A 17,580-nucleotide genomic window follows, 5' to 3' on the forward strand; every position below is an offset into this window, starting at 1 on the left:
GGGCCTAGTTATTAGGAGAATGCAGAGGCCCTGTTGATAATGTGGAGCCCTAGGCAGGCTCCAAAGTGGCCTGGACCTACCAGACAGGTAGTTTTCTAAGCAGTGGCACAGACATTTGGCCATCCTGTTGCTCAGGTCAAAAGGCTCCCTCTTGATCTACAGGTGTCATCTGGGCAGGTGCAGCTACTCAAGGTGGCCTTGGGTTTTGTGAGCTTTTCCAGACTGGGGAATAGGAAGAAAATCATCTAGACAGGAAGGAGATGATTGTCCCCTGAACCTCCTTAGATCTGTGGTATTATGTCTCTCACCCTGCTACCAGGGCTGCCCTGGGCTCCAATGATGAGCGAATGCCTCCCAGGAGAAGAGACAGCTCAGAGCGAAGGAAGGCACCATGTGCAGGTAGGTCATCCCTGCAGCCTGGCTGCGGTGGGCTTGTCTGGACTCCAGGCATTTGCTAAGGGACCTCGGCGATGAAAGCTATCTTTCTCATGAGGTGAAGGGCAGTGATCCTGCGAAACAGAGGGACCTGTTCGTTTGGAATGACTCGGCACAGAATCCCAGGCTATTATTAGATTGCAGTGACATGTAAGAAACCTTAGGCACTAGGGACAATTTTCAGTCCTCTGAGAAAAAGCCCAGTGGAAGGTTAAGTCAGATTCTGGTGTGCGCCCAGCGGTGGCTCAGTGCTGGCATAGCTTAGGTGACCAGTGACAACCAGCGCAGGCAGGTCCCCATATGATAAAGGCATGCCCAGAGCTCCACCGAAAGAGGGAGACCAGGGCAGGATGTTTGCTCAGCCCAAACCACAGTGTGGACAGCGTGGATGTGTAGCTTCTTGGCTCTAGCACCCATGTGGAGAGGCGGAACCCAAGCCTGGGAGCAAGTGTAGTTACAAATGGGAATTATTAATAATTGGACAAGAAGAGGAACCATCTTGCCAGAATTGGCAGACAGTGGTCCGTTGATCATTGAGGTGGGTCTTCTTGCAGACATGCCGAAGGGTTCTGAGGACATGTTCTCCCTGGAGAACCTTCCAGTGCTAATTCCCAGATGGTTCTGACGTCCACAGAAAAAGACCATGGTTTTAAATGAAGATATGCAGGAGTCACTCGGTGGCTCCGAATAGCAGAGCACCCCTCTGAGGAGAGGTCCCGGGGGGTATGCGTGTTCTCTGCAGCACCAGGGTCAAGAGTGGGTTTCTGACCTGTCCGGCCTGTAAGTGCGGCCTTGGCGTTAAACCCCTGACAGGCTGCACCTACAGTTCGAGGGCTCCATAAGACCCAGTTACCATTACCGGCTAGGTCCCCTGTCTTCTGCTCCCTTCCAGGAACAGGGCACACACGCCACCTGCCACTCTTATCTTGCTACTCCAAGGGTCTGCTGGCTGACTGACAGGGGCCATCTATGGAGGAAAGTCCATTTCCCTAGATGTCTTCTGAGCACCCACCCCAATCACAGTGGACCACGATAGTGACAGTGTGACACTCATGTCCCCTTTACACTTTTCAAAGCTCTGGGCCCCAGGACTCTGGGAAATGGCTCCTTTCTGGCCCTAGACAGTCTGTTTCTTGGACTGGAGAGGCTGGCCACAGACAGAACTGTGTGGGAGGGGCAATGGACTAGAGAGCTGTGTGTCTTCCTGCACAGTCCCAACTCAGGGAATTCAGTTTTATTCCTGACACATACATGTCCTTTCTTGTTTGTTTTTTTCTAAATAGGGTTTCTCTGTGTAACAGCCCTGGCCTGGAATTTGCTTTGTAGACCATGCTGGCATTGAACTCAGAGAGCCTCCTGCCTCTACTTCCCAGAGTGCTGGGATTAAAGGCATGCACCACCACTGCCCGGCTCAGATACATGTTTTTAAACACAAGCATACTTGCTCATGTCTTGGAAACTTTCCTTTTTTTTTTTTTTTAAAGTCAGTATCTCACTAAGTAGCTGAGGCTGGCCTTGAACTTGCTATGCAGACCAAGTTGGCCTCTGCCTCCCCCATACTGGGATTAAAGGTGTACACCACCACACTGGGTAGTTGGTTTTTTGTTTTGTTTTGTTTTTAAATTAAATTCAAGTATGTGGCCTCACACCAACCACACCAAGTTTCTTTGTGGCCAAAGAGGAGCTCAGCTGTAAATGGGAAATGCACATGGCTGGTCAGGCTGGGGACACAGGAAGCCATCATTACCCAGGACTCTCGAGAAAAGCCTGGACTGAATATGACTGCTTCTCCTTTCCCTGAGGTGTCTCCCGTCTTCCCCTGTGAGGCTGCTCCAACAGACTGTGGGCGCAGGCTGGTGCCACCCGGGTTCAGCTTCCTTTGCCCTTTTCTTACCCTGGGGTTCATGGTAACTGCTGCCCTAAATGCAAAGGCACTAACAACTAAAGCAAGTGTCCACTCAGACTGTGAAGGGAAGCGGGATCGGGTCAGGGCTGCCTCAGCAGCCAGCCTGGCCGGCATGTCCCTCCCTGGGCTATGGACAGAGCTGCCAAGTCTAGCTTCAAGCCTGGTGCAGGATGACTGTGGAGGTACTGCCCATGCCTGGCTTTCCTGTCCTAGGAGTTCCAGGAGCCCTTGGGGTGAGGCGGCGGCAGATGGCAGGCCCAGGCCCCACGACATGAGCATTAGCACGGCCAGGCTGCTGTGGCGGCCATCAGCACCTGGGTTTCCAGTTATTCTAAGTTATAGCAAATCTGTGGGCCTCACGAATTAAGAGGTGACACCCTTCAGGGACAGACCACATACTGTGACGCTGGGGCCTCTCCCAATGACCCCTGTAAGCCCAGGCTCAGAGTCAGGGGGCTCGGCCGACAGTGTACAGCAGTTCTCACGGGGGTGGACAGGGAGTCGTCCCCTGTGCCATTCAGGTATCCCACCTTCCTGCTTGGCTTTCTACCCGCCTCCTGTGGTTTGCTCTGGGAAGCCCCCTGGGCCTGGTGGCAGTCGATGGTCTGCTTGGTGTGCTCTGTGAGAGGAACTCACTAGTCTACTAAGATCTCTCAAGATCTTCCAGCCCCTGAACCTGCTGGGAGCCGAGGCTGAGCAAAGATAGAGCTGCATGGGAAATGGAAACTGGAGGCCCAATTACTCAGGGTCGGAGAATCTGAGCTGGCTTTACCCAAGCAAGGCAGTGTAAGGAGATGATTTGACCATGGCCGTGGTTACCAGGTGTTTGGGAGGGTCTACACTTGGCTGTATGGTGTGCTTTGATCTAGCAAGGGGGTGGTCTTTCGGCCCGCCCCTTGGCATGCTATAAAAAGCCTTTTGAATAAACCTTCGGGGCTGCTGGGTACTGATGCAGGCCTCCCGAAGCTATCCTGTGTTCCTGTCTTTCTATCTGGTATCTTCTTGTTATCTCTCTCTCCTCCTCTAGAAAAGGCGGGAAATGTAGGAGCTCGACTCCCACAGGAAACAAGACCACCTCAGGAACCAGCTGCCAGGACAACGACCTGCCCTGCATTCTGCCTCCTGCTCCTTACCCTGTCCACTGCGCATGGCTCCCAGGCAGCCAGCAAGGCTCTCTGACTCACCGAGCTCACCAGCAGCCTTGATGTCCACGTTGTCATAGCCGCTGCCAATTCGCACGATCACTCTCAGGGCCTTGAACTTCTCCAGGTCTTCCCTGGTGAGGGTGATAGTGTGGTACATCATGGCACCCACAGCCTCATTCAACACCTGTGGGCAGGGACGTGAGTCACAGGTCAGAGCCCCTGGGTACCCGCAGAGATTTTGTTAGCAGAATTATGGGACGGGGACATGGCGGAGTAGGGGCCCGAGGGCGGCACAGTGGACTAAGGGCATCAGGAATTCCAAACATGGCGTTCCTGTGTATACTTTGCTTACTGACATCAGTTGGCCTGGAGGGACCAGGTGGGGTAGGGTGTAACCTACCTTCTCATGGATTTCCTGAGTGGACTGTGCATCGCAGAAGGCCACAGTGGCCAGGTCCTTCAGGATGGGCATCTCCACAGTACAGTCTCTGCCATCCAGCAGTGCCACTAGGGGGCGGGGGTGCAGGGGGCCGTTCATGATCTGGGGGCGGATACCTGTAAGGAGAGAGGAAAAGTGTGGTGAGGGGAGGGTGTGAGGGGACATCTTCTCAGTGGTCAATGCCAAGGCGAGCAGAGAGCACACAAGCCTAGTGGAGCCAACGGTGACGTCCAAGGCAGGACATGACACAGCTTTACCAGCTAATGGGGTGGGGTGGGGTGGGGTTCCTAGACCTCAGGTTCCTAGATCAGGGTTCTGTATGAACTCAGTTGACTCTAATTGTGTAGCTCACTTGATGTGCCCCATAAAGTACAACTCTAGGCCAGTGAGATGGCTCAGGGGGTAACAGCACTTGCCTCACGACCTCAGTCGACAACTCCCACACTGTCGAAGGAACCAACCCCTGCAAGTTGTCCTATGCTTTCCACACGTGAACAAACACATAGACATATACACATAAGAAACGCAAAGGAAACCGGGCGGTGGTGGCGCACGCCTTTAATCCCAGCACTCGGGAGGCAGAGCCAGGCGGATCTCTGTGAGTTTGAGATCGCACCCTTCCCACAGAGTGAGTTCCAGGAAAGGCGCAAAGCTACACAGAGAAACCCTGTCTCGGGGGAAAAAAAAAAACAAAAACAACAATAACAACAACAAAAAACCCCAAAACAACAACAACAAAACACTAAAGAAATGTGGAAAATAAGACAGGCACCATTTAAAAATAAAAATTAAGGCAACATGAAGCTAATTGCAGCCTGATACTTCTAGATCAAACCCAAGTCCCCAAGACTGAGGCCACACAGCGGGCTCATTCACCCACGAAAGCACAGGCCCACTGGGTCCCAAAACAAACAGGCCAGCATAAAATGAAACAGGAGCAAATGTGTAGGCATCTTGTTCTGAAAGAACTTCCCAAAGAACTCCTAAAGCAAGCAGGCAGCTGTAGCACAAATTCTAATTGGTCTTATTAAAAATAAATAAATAAATAAATAAAATAAAAAAAAAAAACCAGTGCCAGATATTGGGGTGAATGCTGAAAGATCAGAGAGACAAAGGAACAACAAGCCACAGACACCTCTCACCTCACCAACTCCTCAGCCGAAAGTGAAGGAGTTCCTCTCTCCTCCTGCCTTATATTCCTTTTCTCCGCCCAGCCGTATATCATTTCCTGTCTCCACCTCCCTAGCTGGGATTAAACGTGTGTGTGCTTCCCAAGGACTGGGAGCAGAGGCATGAGATACCAAGTGCTGGGATTAAAGGTGTGTGCCACCACTGCCCGGTCTCTATGGCTAACAAGTGGCTGGCTTTGCCCTCTGATCTTCAGACAAGCTTTGTTAGAGCAGACACAAAATGTCACCACAGGCAGCCCTAGCCCTCCACCCTGTGAAGTGAAGGCAAGCTGTACCCAGAGGCTCGGAGAACCAATACCCAAAAGGAACACAGCATAGTCATGCTGGCCAGCTTCCCATGAGGCCAATATGGAGATGGAATAGGGAGGGACGCCATCCCGATGGTACCCAAGTGCGTATTCTCCACTGGTCCTCCAGGATGCAGCCCGGCTGGGGCGCCTTTCCTCCCAACTGTCTATACAGCAGACTGGACAGGTTCGGACACCCACAGCACAGCAGCACCTGATCCTCTGGGGTCACCTGTCCGGGAGCTCCCGACTTTTGTTCTTCCCAGTCAGCCTCTCCCTCTTGACTGGAGTCATCCAAGTCCCATGCTCTGGACCCAGCTTTGGGGACACTACACCACCATGACATTGGGAAGGGGCAAGGTCTGTTTCCTTGTCATGGAGACAAACATCGACACTGGACAGCTTTCAGATAACCACATAAAGTTTCCCAGCATCCTAAAGGCCCACACCATGCAGAGGGAAGGAGGCATCTGGCCGGGACTGCTGCCTTTCCCTCCTCACGCGGAGGGGCTTGGGCGGTCCAGGCCATTATTTCAAGTTAAGCTGTCTCTTTCCTTCTAGTCAGTCATTCCCTTTCACAGAGGCCGTTCAGTGTGGTAGGATGTGTCTGTCCCTCCTGCCAGGGGTCTCTCTCAGATCCTATAGGGAACACAGGCTGCTGGAACCACGTGGCCTTTATGTGAGCATTAAGGTACCCAAAGCCTCGCCTGCAGGCCTCCCCCCCTCTTTGCTGTAGAGCATTTCCTTGACCGATGATTGACGTGGAAGGTCCCAGCTCACTATGGGCTGGTGGTCCTGGCTGCTGTAAGAAGACGGGCTGAACAACTCATGGGAGCAAGCCAGCAAGCAGCATTCCTCTGTGGCTTTTACCTTAGCTCCTGCCCTGGCTTCCCTCAGCAATGGACTGTGACCTCAGAGTCGTAAGCTGGAACAAACTCTTTCCTCCCCAAGTTGTTTACAGTCATGTTTCCTCACAGCAATAGAATCCCTAAGACAGCCCTCCCAACGAAAGCTCCTGGGCCGCCTTTGAACTAACCGCTTGGTAGGGGGCTGGACACGTGGGATCCTCTTGTATCACACAGGCTCATGGAGCTGGCCACACACTGCAGTGAGAAGCTGAGGAAGGACATGCTTTCCTGAGAGCTGTGTCCATCTTCCTCGGGCACCCTCACCACCACTGCATGCGGGTGACATCCTCGCACCATACCTCTGCACAATCTCAGGACAGACAGCGAGCTCAGAGCAGAGAGAATGTTTCTGTCCCCGTCTTACAAGAACAAGCTGGGTGGAAAGGGAATCATGGACCATCTCAGCCTGAATAGCAGCCAGATCCTCATGTTGAAGCATTCCCGGCGTGCACCTGTTACCTGCCTGAGACTCTGAAGCACATGGTAGGGTGCCTGAGTGGTCCCAGTTCTAAAATCCTCCCACATTGGCAATGGCAAGGTAGCGAACAGGTTACACCCCACGTCCTCACTGGCCCATGGCTCAGATAACTAACAGGTTGGTCCTATGAGGAAACAAATGGCCTCAATATTCCCTGTCCTTAGTAGGTCCAGGTGAGACCCCCCCAGGTCACAGAAGGGGAAGTGAGGTGACAGTGATTATCCCACAGTTGCTCATGTGTTCATCCTGTCACTCAGCTACAGAGCACCATCTGCTAACCCAGATGAGCACTGAAGCTGAGGTATGTAAGGTCTGACAATAACCCTGCCTTCTTTTTACTAAGAAAGAGGGTAAAATGGCCAACTTCCAAGAACATGGGTTGAGGCTATCAGTATCAGACCACACAGGTCAGAGCTCCTTCCCCAGTCTCCCAAGAAGCTTGGTTTTGGAAAAGGCTAGCAGGATGGGTCACCTTGCCACATCAGAAGTTCAGGTATTAATTACGTAGTAATTTACCCCACCTTGCCAAGGAAGACAGTGCCAGGAACAAGCCAGAGATCTAGAGCCATCCAATACATCTGGAGCGGCTGAGAGCCACCATCTAAGATGTCCATCCACGGTACCAGAGCATGTTATCTGTTACCTGGGTAACGGACTCCAGGTTGCCTAGTGATCAGTTCTCTCCCTGACTAGGTCTCCTTTTTCCTTTGGTGCATCCCATCCTTTGTTCTTTCCCTCAGCTGAGGTGGGTCCACAGCACCCCGAGGACACCTGGCCAAGGCCTGAGGTATGACTCCCAGTGGGGAAACCTCTGATATCCAGGCAAAAGGGAGGAGCAGAGGCAACCAGAGACCTGTTGGCTAGGGAAGGATGCTGAACGGGGGTGGCAGGGTCGGTGGCAGTGACAGTATGGAACCTGGCATAGAGTGGCCGAGGAGCAGCGTGACAGGAGCCACCTGACCCAGGGTATGAGGAGGAGGGCTGCGACCCTGCCCACGGCATTTCGGGGAACACAAAATCAGAGAGCCCCGATGATCTCAACACAGAGCCAGCTTCCGGTAGACGTCCTTCCCACCTCTTTCAACAGTTCTGAAGAGCGTACCATCTTAACAGATTAGGGTGCCAGGGGCACATCTTGGTGTAAAGCACTTGTACATTAACATGACACACACAGGACCCTCAAGGCTGGGATCAGTCTTCAGGTTGGCCCCTGGCCTGGAGCGGTGGCCCATTTCTTCAATAGGGGGATTTGAGGGAAGAAGGCCCAAGGCACAGTACTTACGGAGGCGTCCTTCCAAAACTGGAGTTTAGGATAGATACGCTCACAGCTTTTCCGCATAGCCAAACCCTAAGACTGACGGGGACCTGGCGATGCCGCCATCATTCCCAGCCTCCCCCACACTGGAGACACACCCGATGACAAGGTGTTCAGTGACTGTGCAAGATGATGTGTCCCTCTACCCTCTCCATAGACTCCTCCTACCCAGCAACAATTAGGCCTCTTATGGGAATGGAGGCAGTGTCCCACTGCTGAGAGCCTACCCAGCATTACACGTGGGGCAGAGAAAGAACTCAGTCCGTTCCCCTGGAGTGAATTCCTAGCCGGCTCCAGGATGGCCTCTATACAACATGCATGGGACTTGCTCATCTATCTGTCTGGACCATGGCGCTGCAGGTCCCTGGTATAATACAGCTTGGAGAGGAAGCCGCTCCCCAGTAACGTTAGGTTAGAGAACGTCAAGTACAACCACCCGCCCCCCGCAAGCTCAGTGGTTCAGATTTGTGCCAGGCACCCCGGTAATGCCAGGTTCAAGGGCCCTGTAGACCTCCAGTGACCTCTATCTAGAGAGACGTGGGCAGCTTTATGGCCAACCAGCTTCTGTGCCCCTGGAAAAAGCACTGTATGATACCACATGTCCAGAAACACACGATCTCACCCAATGTACAGAGCTATGAGCACACCCGCCATCCGCTCCCTTACAGTATTAGGATGTTATGGATACATTATAGTGTAAAGCACATTTACATTAACATGACAAATGGATGCCCCCCCCAAGCCCCCAAACCCTGCCCCAGGACTTCCCTCCTCAGGGCTTTGAGGACAGAAAGGCTGGAGTTATCATCTCCTGGCTTGGGATCTGCCCCACGGCTGTCATGCTTCCCAAAGCAGCATTACCAGGAAGGACAGGTGGTGATCCTGTCCCACAGCCTTGCCCTGTCTTTCTGAGGCCCACTTTCCATTTTCTTGAATACTGTATGAGTAAGGGTAAAGAAAGAAAGGAATTTCTAAATGTGGTCTGGATCCGTTTCTGTTGCTTGCAGATTGAGAACTGACCTGCAGGGGATGGAGGGACAGGGCTCAGTGGTTAAGAGGAGCTGGGCTCCATTCCTGGCCCCCACATGGTGATGACAACCATCACTTCAGGTCCAGGAGCTGTGGCGGCCTCTTGTGGCCCCTACGGGCACTGCCTGCAACCAATGCACATACATATATACATGCAAGCAAAAATGCCCATATACATAAAAGAATGAGTAAGAACCTAAATGCTTTTGGATTCCCAAGCAAAGTAGGCTTTGTGAAGTGAGCCACAATGTGAGCATGTTCCCAAGGGTTCTTCACGGGGACTTGGGTCCTGAGTCCTTACTGCAGCTGGGTGTGTTCTTGGAAGGGCGTGAGAGTTTGTGAGTTATCTCCAGAGGATGCTGTAAAATGCCAGCCTGCCCACCCTGCTTCCCATTACAGGCACTGCCACCATCCTCTGTGCACGCTCTCACCATGATGCTACCTACTGGGACAGAAGCTGGCAATGTACTCTGGAAGTTCTGACACCTTACACAGGCATGCTGGGATTAGGAGACAGAGACCAGGAGCTCATGGACGGCACCCAGACAGAGCCTCTTGTACGCTAAGGTTAGTTTGCTGGAACTCTCTAGATGTTCTCCATCAGCTGTCCTGACTTTCTCGGTTGCATCATATTGCCACCCGCAGGCCACTGATTTTAAATTAACCTGCTGGGCTGCAAAACCTAAGGGACATACCAGGAGTGGCAAGGTCAAGGAGGTCAAACAGCCCCTATAGAGATTCCAAGATGAAAGCGTGCCATCCATGGACTGCTGTGTGCCTAGTAAGAAGCCAAGTCTGTAAATGATTCATTACTAGCTCTGAGACCCATGAGATAACTGGGGGAGCCACTGAGTCTATGGGTAGCTCCCAGCCTTACCCACAGGGATACGAAACCTAGAAGATGGAGCCAGTGACGCAGACCCAGGAGCTGCTAGCACCTGCAAGGTAAACCCCTCATGGGGCCCACTGGCGTCACCCCAGTGTTGTAAGACAAGCCTCCCCTTCGGGATGGACTTCTCCCTATTTTATATATATGGCCCCTTTTCAGTAGGCCCTAACCCTCTTGGTGGGACACAATTTCTAGAAAGTCAGGTGGAAAACCAGAACTGAGATGTGACGTGTGTGTGTGTGTGTGTGTGTGTGTGTGTGTGTGTGTGTGTGTGTGTGTGTGTGTGTTTACCAGAGGCTTGGGCTTCACAATGCAAACCCCAAATTGAGGCTCAGCCTTAAAGCACCCCAGCATATGGCTGCGAGGAGAGGAAGCTGCGTCTCTCGTTCTGCCAATGCACTGAGGCACATGTAGAATGGTCTCCAACCTGCCAGGGTGGGGATACACACAACAGCAGCTGTGGTGGTAAGGGGGCAGCCAAGACCACCCCGCTCCCTGCTGGGAGGCCCCGGAGACACTCAGAGGCAGCCATTCAGATGGGACGCCTTTCTAAGAGCCACCACTTTGCGTCACACCATGAAAGGTCAGAAAACACCACTTTGATCAGAAACCTCAGCTTTTGGTTGGCACAGCTCTGAGCTCACAGGCCTTGCGGATTCAGTGCCCCTCAGCACCAGGGTACACCACACCAGGGCCTGCTGAAATCTCCCTGCCAGGCACTGGTGACCCTGACCTACTCTTGTAATGCGGAAAGGAGCCTGAAGGTCATTTACCCACGACATAAACAAGATGAGCCTGGAATGAAGCAGGGACGGGTGGGGCCACCAACACTAGCAAGGGCCACCAACACAAGTGTAAGGCACCACCCAGCTGCACAGAGGGGCAGTGGCTTCTTTAGAAGATCCCATAATCCTTCAAACCCGAGGGCTAAGCTGTGCCAGATTCTGAGAAGAGTGTACCATAAAAGGCCTAGGATGAAGAAGAACCACCGGCTGAAAGGTTACCATTATTTCTAGAATGATCTACTAGGGAGCAAACAAAAACTAACAGATGCACCCCGCAAGGGCAAGGGCCCATGGTAGGCCCCATGAACAGGCAAAGATGGTTGAGAAAGGGCTGGTCCACTGTTACGGCATACGCCTCGAGGAGCTAGCTTGTCACCAGGCCCTCTGAACTCAGGAGCCAGGGTGCTCTCTAGGTGCGACTCAGGGAGGGCCATGAGATGCTGGGCTAAGCAGGTTGGTTTGCTTAATACACCTTGTATTTTAGTGGGTTACAGTTCAAGTGAGAATCGTCTAGGCCCCCATGATCATCCACCAGGTGCGCACAGATTGCTGCTCCAAATGCCTGGGCCATGGCCATGGGCCCTGCAGGCTTCCTGTGTGACTGCTGCTAACCCAACATTGTGTGTGTACCTGTATGTTTGGGTGTGGTGCCGTCCAGAGTGAAAGTAGAGTCCTACACTGTGTGGAAACATCGTTGTTTCCAGTTCAGTAACAGGAAGGCAAACTTAGACTACCCTGCTATCCCAAGGAGACCAGCATCTGCTGTTACTTCAACTGGCTCCACCCAGAACCCTGAGACAGACATCTCTGCAGCTCGTCCAGAGTGCTCAAACAAGGGAAGTGACAGAGAAAACTTTCTCTTTCCATAACAGCCTGGCTTGTGTGATTTGGGGACTGGGCTTCTGTCACCTGCCAGTCTCCGGCAGCTCTTGGTGCTCCAAAATGAAATGTCTCCTAACCAATTCCTTGTCTCGAGAATCCAGCCAGTACGCAGCACATCTCTGCTGACCTCAGACTTGAAGTGGGTCCCTGAAGAACATTACCAGAAGCTGACCAGGAAGGACATGTCCTAATGCCCAGCCAAGGGCACAGTTTCCACTGCAGTTTTTGCTAAAATGGGTTGCATGTCCTATTTAGCACCAAGGACAGAAGACAGGCTGGAAGGGTGAAGTCCCGGGCTTGTGGGTACAGTTATCTCTAAGTGTGAGGGTGTATTAGTTCCTCAAGTGATGGACTTTTCCGCTTCCCAGTGTGGCACCCATGTCCCTGGAGACCCCCTCATCTGTCTTCTGGAAGGAACATTTATCTATAAGCCTACTTCAATCAGTTGGCTTCTGGGTGGGGGGTGAGGTGTGGGGGTAGGAACACCATTCTCTTCCTGCAACCTTGCTCTGAGAGCCCATCACAGTCCCTCACATCTGAACCTGTGCTGCCTCGGCCTCTTGCGCATGTGGCCGTGACACCCGAGCTCAGCTGCAGAATAAAATCTCAGGACTTGGCCAGAGAAGAATCTTAAAATCTTAAACGGACAAACTCAAGTTAGAAGGGGGTGCTCCCCGGAAACTAGCTCCCAGAACTCAGTGAACTTCCTGTTCAAGGCTTGGGATTCCGCAGCCTCACTAGGCACCAAGTCAACCCTGGTCCTGCTGACTGACTCACTTTGCCTTCTCTGGGGCTGTGACTCCTGTGAGGCCAAGCTATGGATATCCAGGCTGTAATTCTCCAGGGGTTGTGGCTACCCAGAGCCTTTAAATCAAGGCCTGACTGTCAAGGTCATGGGTTGGGTGAGTGCAACATGCTGGAAAGACCATGGAGAGTGACTCCCACCACTGTGCAGCCGAGGCGGAGAGGAAAAGGCAGCTATATGCAGCTCCAGGGTCCCCGGATCGGTCTCTCTCCTGAGGCATGGCCCCCATCCCCATGTGAAGCACATTCAGTGCTGGGGAATTAGGCTGCTTACAGAGTATACTTTCCAGACCTGGGCACTGGCTTAAATGTAGAACAGTAAGCCCCGTCCGTCTCCAGCCACTTTCCCATTACTGGCTTTCATAAACGACGACGATGACAACAACAAATCCCTTTTGACTTTTGAGACAGGGTCTCACTATGCAACCCAGGCTGGCCTGGAACTTGCTATGTAGCTCAAGTTGACCCCAAACTTGCTACTCCAGAGTGCTATGAATTACAGACACGTGCATCCACCCCCAGCTCTTCAGAATTTTAGTGAAGCAATGAAATCACACATCCACAAGCCGGATGGAATACACATGAAACAGTGGCCCTGTATTGTCTACATGGTCACAACTGTGGAATCAAGGTAGCCTTATGAGTCCCTGTTGAGGCACATGCAGGTTACAGGAGCCACACCCCTGCACCGCTCTTCCTTAAATCCTGCGTCACTGATGCCTAAAAGCAGGTTTTTCCAACACAGAAAATGAGGCCGAGGGGCATGATTCTCAAGGTCACGGAGAAGGGCTTCACTCAGTTCTACCCGACGACTCCAGAGCTTGAAGGAGAAGCTGGGGCTCCCAGTGGTGTAAAGGGGACTGGCTGGCCCACGGCCACCATGCCTAGGCACTCTAATAGTGACCCAAACACCAGGCCAGGCCAGGGATACAGCCAAGAAAACACATCAAGCCTTCTAGAAAGGATGCCCAAAGCACCTCCTCCATTGCTATCTTAGTGGGAAGGTTGGTCTTCAGATTCCGCCGCCCTCACTGAACAGACCCACCCATCAACCAAAGACTGCAGACATCCCCGTCAAGAACTGCACTGGGCCAAGGATCTCACCAGGCAGGGTTGGTTCCTCCCTCCAGCGGGGTCTTAGGCTTTGAGGCCTAAGGAAAAAACTACCATGATAGGAACTGTCACCCAATGTAGCACCAAGGAAGAGAAAAACTCCAAATTCCCTTTGATATTTTACAAGGCCTCTGAGACCCACGCCTGAGGCTTGGTGGCTGGTCACCAGAGACCTCAGAACCGTAGTCTAGGGATAGATACCAGATCACTCTTCACAGTGGCCTGTGACTCAACATGTCCTGATGGACATGCCAGGTAAGACATCCCCCTGGCTCGGAGGTTAAAAACAGAATCCCACAAATCTGTGTGTGACTTTCTCTGCAGGAACAGCCTTGAGGTGACCTGCGGCTGGTGTCTCAGATGCCCTGAGCTTTGCATGCACTACTAGCCCACAGGCCAGACAAGGTGTGATGAAACCCCGAGATAGCCAGGGACTCTTGGGCTTCTGCCAAGGCTCTGACTCAGAAGGAACATCCTCCCACAAAGCCTCAGGCAGAGAGAGAACTCAGGGACCACACTTCAGCCATAATGAGCAAGGTCAGGAGGGCCGGGGAGCAGGCTGTCCCACTCTGGGGCTCCCACAGCCACTCTCCAGCAGCCTAGGTAGGGTGCCCTTCCAGCCAGTAACTGGTAAGAGAAGACGGCGAAGAAGAAGGGTTCCAGAGGACAGAATCCAAAGCGAGTACCTGTCAATCAAAGCTCCCTGTGTATTTCTGCTATTAATTCCCCGTGGCATGTGAGGTGTTTATTGCACATCTGTTTCTTCTACTTTCAATCAGGCCAGGGAAGAAAGATCTTTTCCACCTGCCTCCGACACACTAGCCGAGTTTTCCAGAGAAAGAGCAGCCTGGAACATGTCTCCCAAGACACCTCTCTCTCCTTTCCCGTCACGAGACTCGTTTACCAGATTTTGATGAATGCGCACTGTGCACAGGGCCAGCAAAGTAGGAAAGCACGCTTGCAAGCTAGTGACCCACTGATGGAGAGACCCACGCACCTCTGCAGAGGCCAGGGCAGAGCAACACGGGAGAACAAGCAGCGTTGCTGAGGACTGCAGGCAGGAACCACAGATGCCTACCTTCCCCTGAGTATGGCCCATGTCCTGTGTGGCCCCAGAGCGAGGCCTGGCTGGTTCAGAGGCACATCCTTCCTGGTCATAAAAGAAATGTAAGTACACAAAATTCCAACCTCCCACGTCGCCCATGCGCCAACCTGGTGCCTTTTCTCTGGTCTCCAGCTACTGCCTTGCAGAACTGGATGCTTATAAGGTGGTGCATCCTGACAGGGTGTGAGTAGTTCTTAAATGCTAACTAAAACTGTGCCCATGGCAACAGAGAATGCCAGAGACTAAACACAATGGAAGACCAGAACAGGAAAGAAACCTGCCTGAGGAACGTGGAAGTGGACAGGAACCTGCAGAGCCCACGCGTGGTCCCTGGACGTCAGAGGCCCAGCTCACCCTGATGTCAAGGTCATCTGAGACAGTTTTCACCATGCGGTCCTAATTGGTCTGGAACTATGTAGCCCATGCTAGACCAGAACTTGTGGCGATACTTCTGCCTCCCAAGTGAAGGGCTACAGAGGCCTGAGCCTTCATCATGTTCAGACTCTCCTTCTGAAGGCTGAGAGCTACTGTGATCAAGTACCCGGGGTCCCCCTGCCCACCCGGCACAGGGGCTTCAACACAAGCTAGGGGACAGAGGAGGGAGGATGTACCAGTTTGCAGGGCCTTTTGTGCATGAACCAGGAGGCAGCAGCAATTGGGATGGCACAGGCCTGGGTGTCCCAGGCGCTCACATCACAAAGGCACAGTGAGAGGCACAGCCGACTCATGCCCGAGGACTAGGGTTGTCTGTGGGCACTCTGTGTCCATTGAAATCAAGCAGCTCATCCCTGGGAGCGGAACACATGTTACTACCCTGTCCCTCCAAAGGGGGCTGGGGCCTGGCAGACCTGACTCAGTACTCTCTCCACACCACCCAGGCCGAATGCCCAGAAGCACAGATGTTACTGTCATGTTGAAGCTAAGGCGGCCCCTGGGGTCAGCAGAAGAGGAAAGAGGCCCCGTCTGCTCCACTTTCTTCATTCTGCGTGAGTTTTTCAGGCTCACAAAGAAGGGGACTCTTGAGGACCCTCCTGGAGGCTCTCCATCTGTGAGGCCAGCAGGCTGACTCTCCCAAGTGTGGCAGCTGGTCAGGGTCCGCACCCCCTCCTCTCCAGAGTCACTTTTTCTATGTATTCTGGGTTCAAATCCCCACACAGAGGGAAACACCAGAACGCACCAAGTAACATTTATCTCTCTATATATTAAAGGTTTCTGACAGGAAGGCCCCAAGCAGGGAGGCCAGCTTTGAATGGGATAGGTATAGGAAAATGGACCGCAGAACTCGGTACTCCATTCTCCAGACAAGAGTTCCTACTGTCCATTCTGGCGTGGACGTGCGGAACTAAAGAGGGAGCAGCCACTCTCCGGGGCCAAAACTACATGGAAGAGTCGAGCAACTTCATTTGGAATGAAGCTTTGATGAGCCCGAATGAAAATGATAAAGATAATAAAAAAATATGGGCAGCTGCTGGAACACAAGGAAGGCCAAGGACGCAACAGGACCCGAGAGGTGACAAGAAAGTGAACTCAACCCTAGAGACAGCAATTCGTTAGCTAGGCGGTCAAGAGGACACAACAGGGTCATTCGGAAAAAGCTCCCCGGCAATAAAAGCTCTCGGGTCCAGTCCTCAGTGCACGAGTCGTTTAAGTGTCCCCTCATTAAACGCTACTAAGCTCCCAGAAGAACCTTCTACTTCTCCTTGTGTTCAAGCTCACCAGGAGTGGTCTCGTGTTCTAGCCTGGTTCCCTGGCTTCCTATTTTTTCCCCCTTTGTCCATTTAATCTTGTCCTGTTATAGTTGCTGACAGCTTGGCCCTGGTCCTCTAGGGACCAAAGAACAGCTTGCATGCCATTTAATCAAAGGAGAATGCTCTTCACTGTGAGGATGAAATTCCCCAACTCATACAGAAGAAAGAGTTTGGTCATGTGGTCAGAGCAGCCCAGGGCCAAGTGTAGCCCTAACTCAAGACAGGAACAGGCCAAGCACTCAGCAGAGGTCTAGAGTCTCACACAGAGGTCCTCCTTGGGCTTGCTCTATCTAGAGTAGTGAGTGGGTACAACCCAGAACGTTGGAACTTCAAGGAGGTCATCCAAAGAGCCCATCCTCAGAGCATGCAGAAAGCACTTCAAAAAAAGACATCCGAGGGAATCACTGGAGCCCTGTGGGAGCCATCCCCATCCTGATTTCTAATCAGATCATGTGTTCACATGGCATTAGAATCAACGCAATGGCATACCACACCATTGGATAAATAGCCATAGATTTTTTTCCAACTGACCTTAAGAGTCCTTAATAGCAGCCTTGGCAACAAGATAACTAGAACGGAGCCTTCAGGTGCTCCGTCAGTGCAGCTACATTAAGAAGAATAGCTGGGAATACGGGAGGTGGGTGTGGGTGTGGGAGACTGTTTCTCACACAGCAAAGAAACTGAACCCTGCGCCTCGCCCTTGGCTGAGCGTTGGCAAGCTGAACCTTGGCTGAGCGTTGGCAAGCTGTGCTTTGCTGGTTTGGGGGGAGACAGGATGGAAAATGGTCGCCACCATACTGGTGTTTGCTTGAAGCTCCTTGGCATCTGGTACAGAGTGGCTCAGACTCTTGGCCACGGATGACAGCATGTGACAGCCACCGTGTCAGCCGCCACGTCAGTGTAGGATGGAGAGCTGACCCACCAGGTGCCATCACTCACGAAGCGCTGCCCAGAAACCCATTAATCCTGTGCCTCTGCCTGCCTTGCCCTGATGTTCTGAACTGCCTGGCTGATGGGCTGGGACAGGCCTGGCAAATAGGAGCCTATTGTTACTGTGCACATACACACACACACACACACACACACACACACACACACACACACACACACAAACAAAAGCAA

At 52.6% G+C, this 17,580-nt stretch overlaps 1 protein-coding gene and 1 long non-coding RNA gene across 20 annotated transcripts in view; one reads left to right on the forward strand and one right to left on the reverse strand.

The window, feature by feature from the left end:
• Nucleotides 1–17,580, reverse strand: part of Ctbp2 (C-terminal binding protein 2) — a 137,877-nt gene that overhangs the window by 9,915 nt on the left and 110,382 nt on the right. For 11 of the 14 annotated variants that reach the window (XM_076554087.1, XM_076554071.1, XM_015995856.3 and 8 more), the window contains 2 exons: nt 3,887–4,041; nt 3,526–3,670 (listed from right to left, as the gene is read on the reverse strand). In XM_076554087.1, coding sequence (XP_076410202.1) covers nt 3,526–3,670; nt 3,887–4,041 — 300 coding nt within the window. Of the gene's footprint in view, nt 1–3,525; nt 3,671–3,886; nt 4,042–6,438; nt 6,519–6,609; nt 6,922–7,309; nt 7,413–17,580 lie in introns of those variants that run through there. The other 3 variants (XM_042285000.2, XM_042285029.2, XM_042285019.2) reach the window with 3 other exon arrangements.
• On the forward strand, nt 6,997–16,396 carry LOC121832325 (uncharacterized). Of its 6 annotated transcripts, none has more exons than XR_013045589.1 (3): nt 6,997–7,089; nt 9,532–10,077; nt 11,555–16,396. It is a non-coding gene; the product is annotated as an uncharacterized LOC121832325 (long non-coding RNA). The 6 variants fall into 6 exon arrangements; XR_013045588.1 differs by having other exon boundaries at nt 11,679–16,396; XR_013045585.1 differs by lacking the exon at nt 6,997–7,089 and adding an exon at nt 7,175–7,575 and having other exon boundaries at nt 11,679–16,396.

Source organism: Peromyscus maniculatus, chromosome 1 (assembly GCF_049852395.1).
Source record: "Peromyscus maniculatus bairdii isolate BWxNUB_F1_BW_parent chromosome 1, HU_Pman_BW_mat_3.1, whole genome shotgun sequence".
Classification (NCBI taxonomy): domain Eukaryota; kingdom Metazoa; phylum Chordata; class Mammalia; order Rodentia; family Cricetidae; genus Peromyscus; species Peromyscus maniculatus.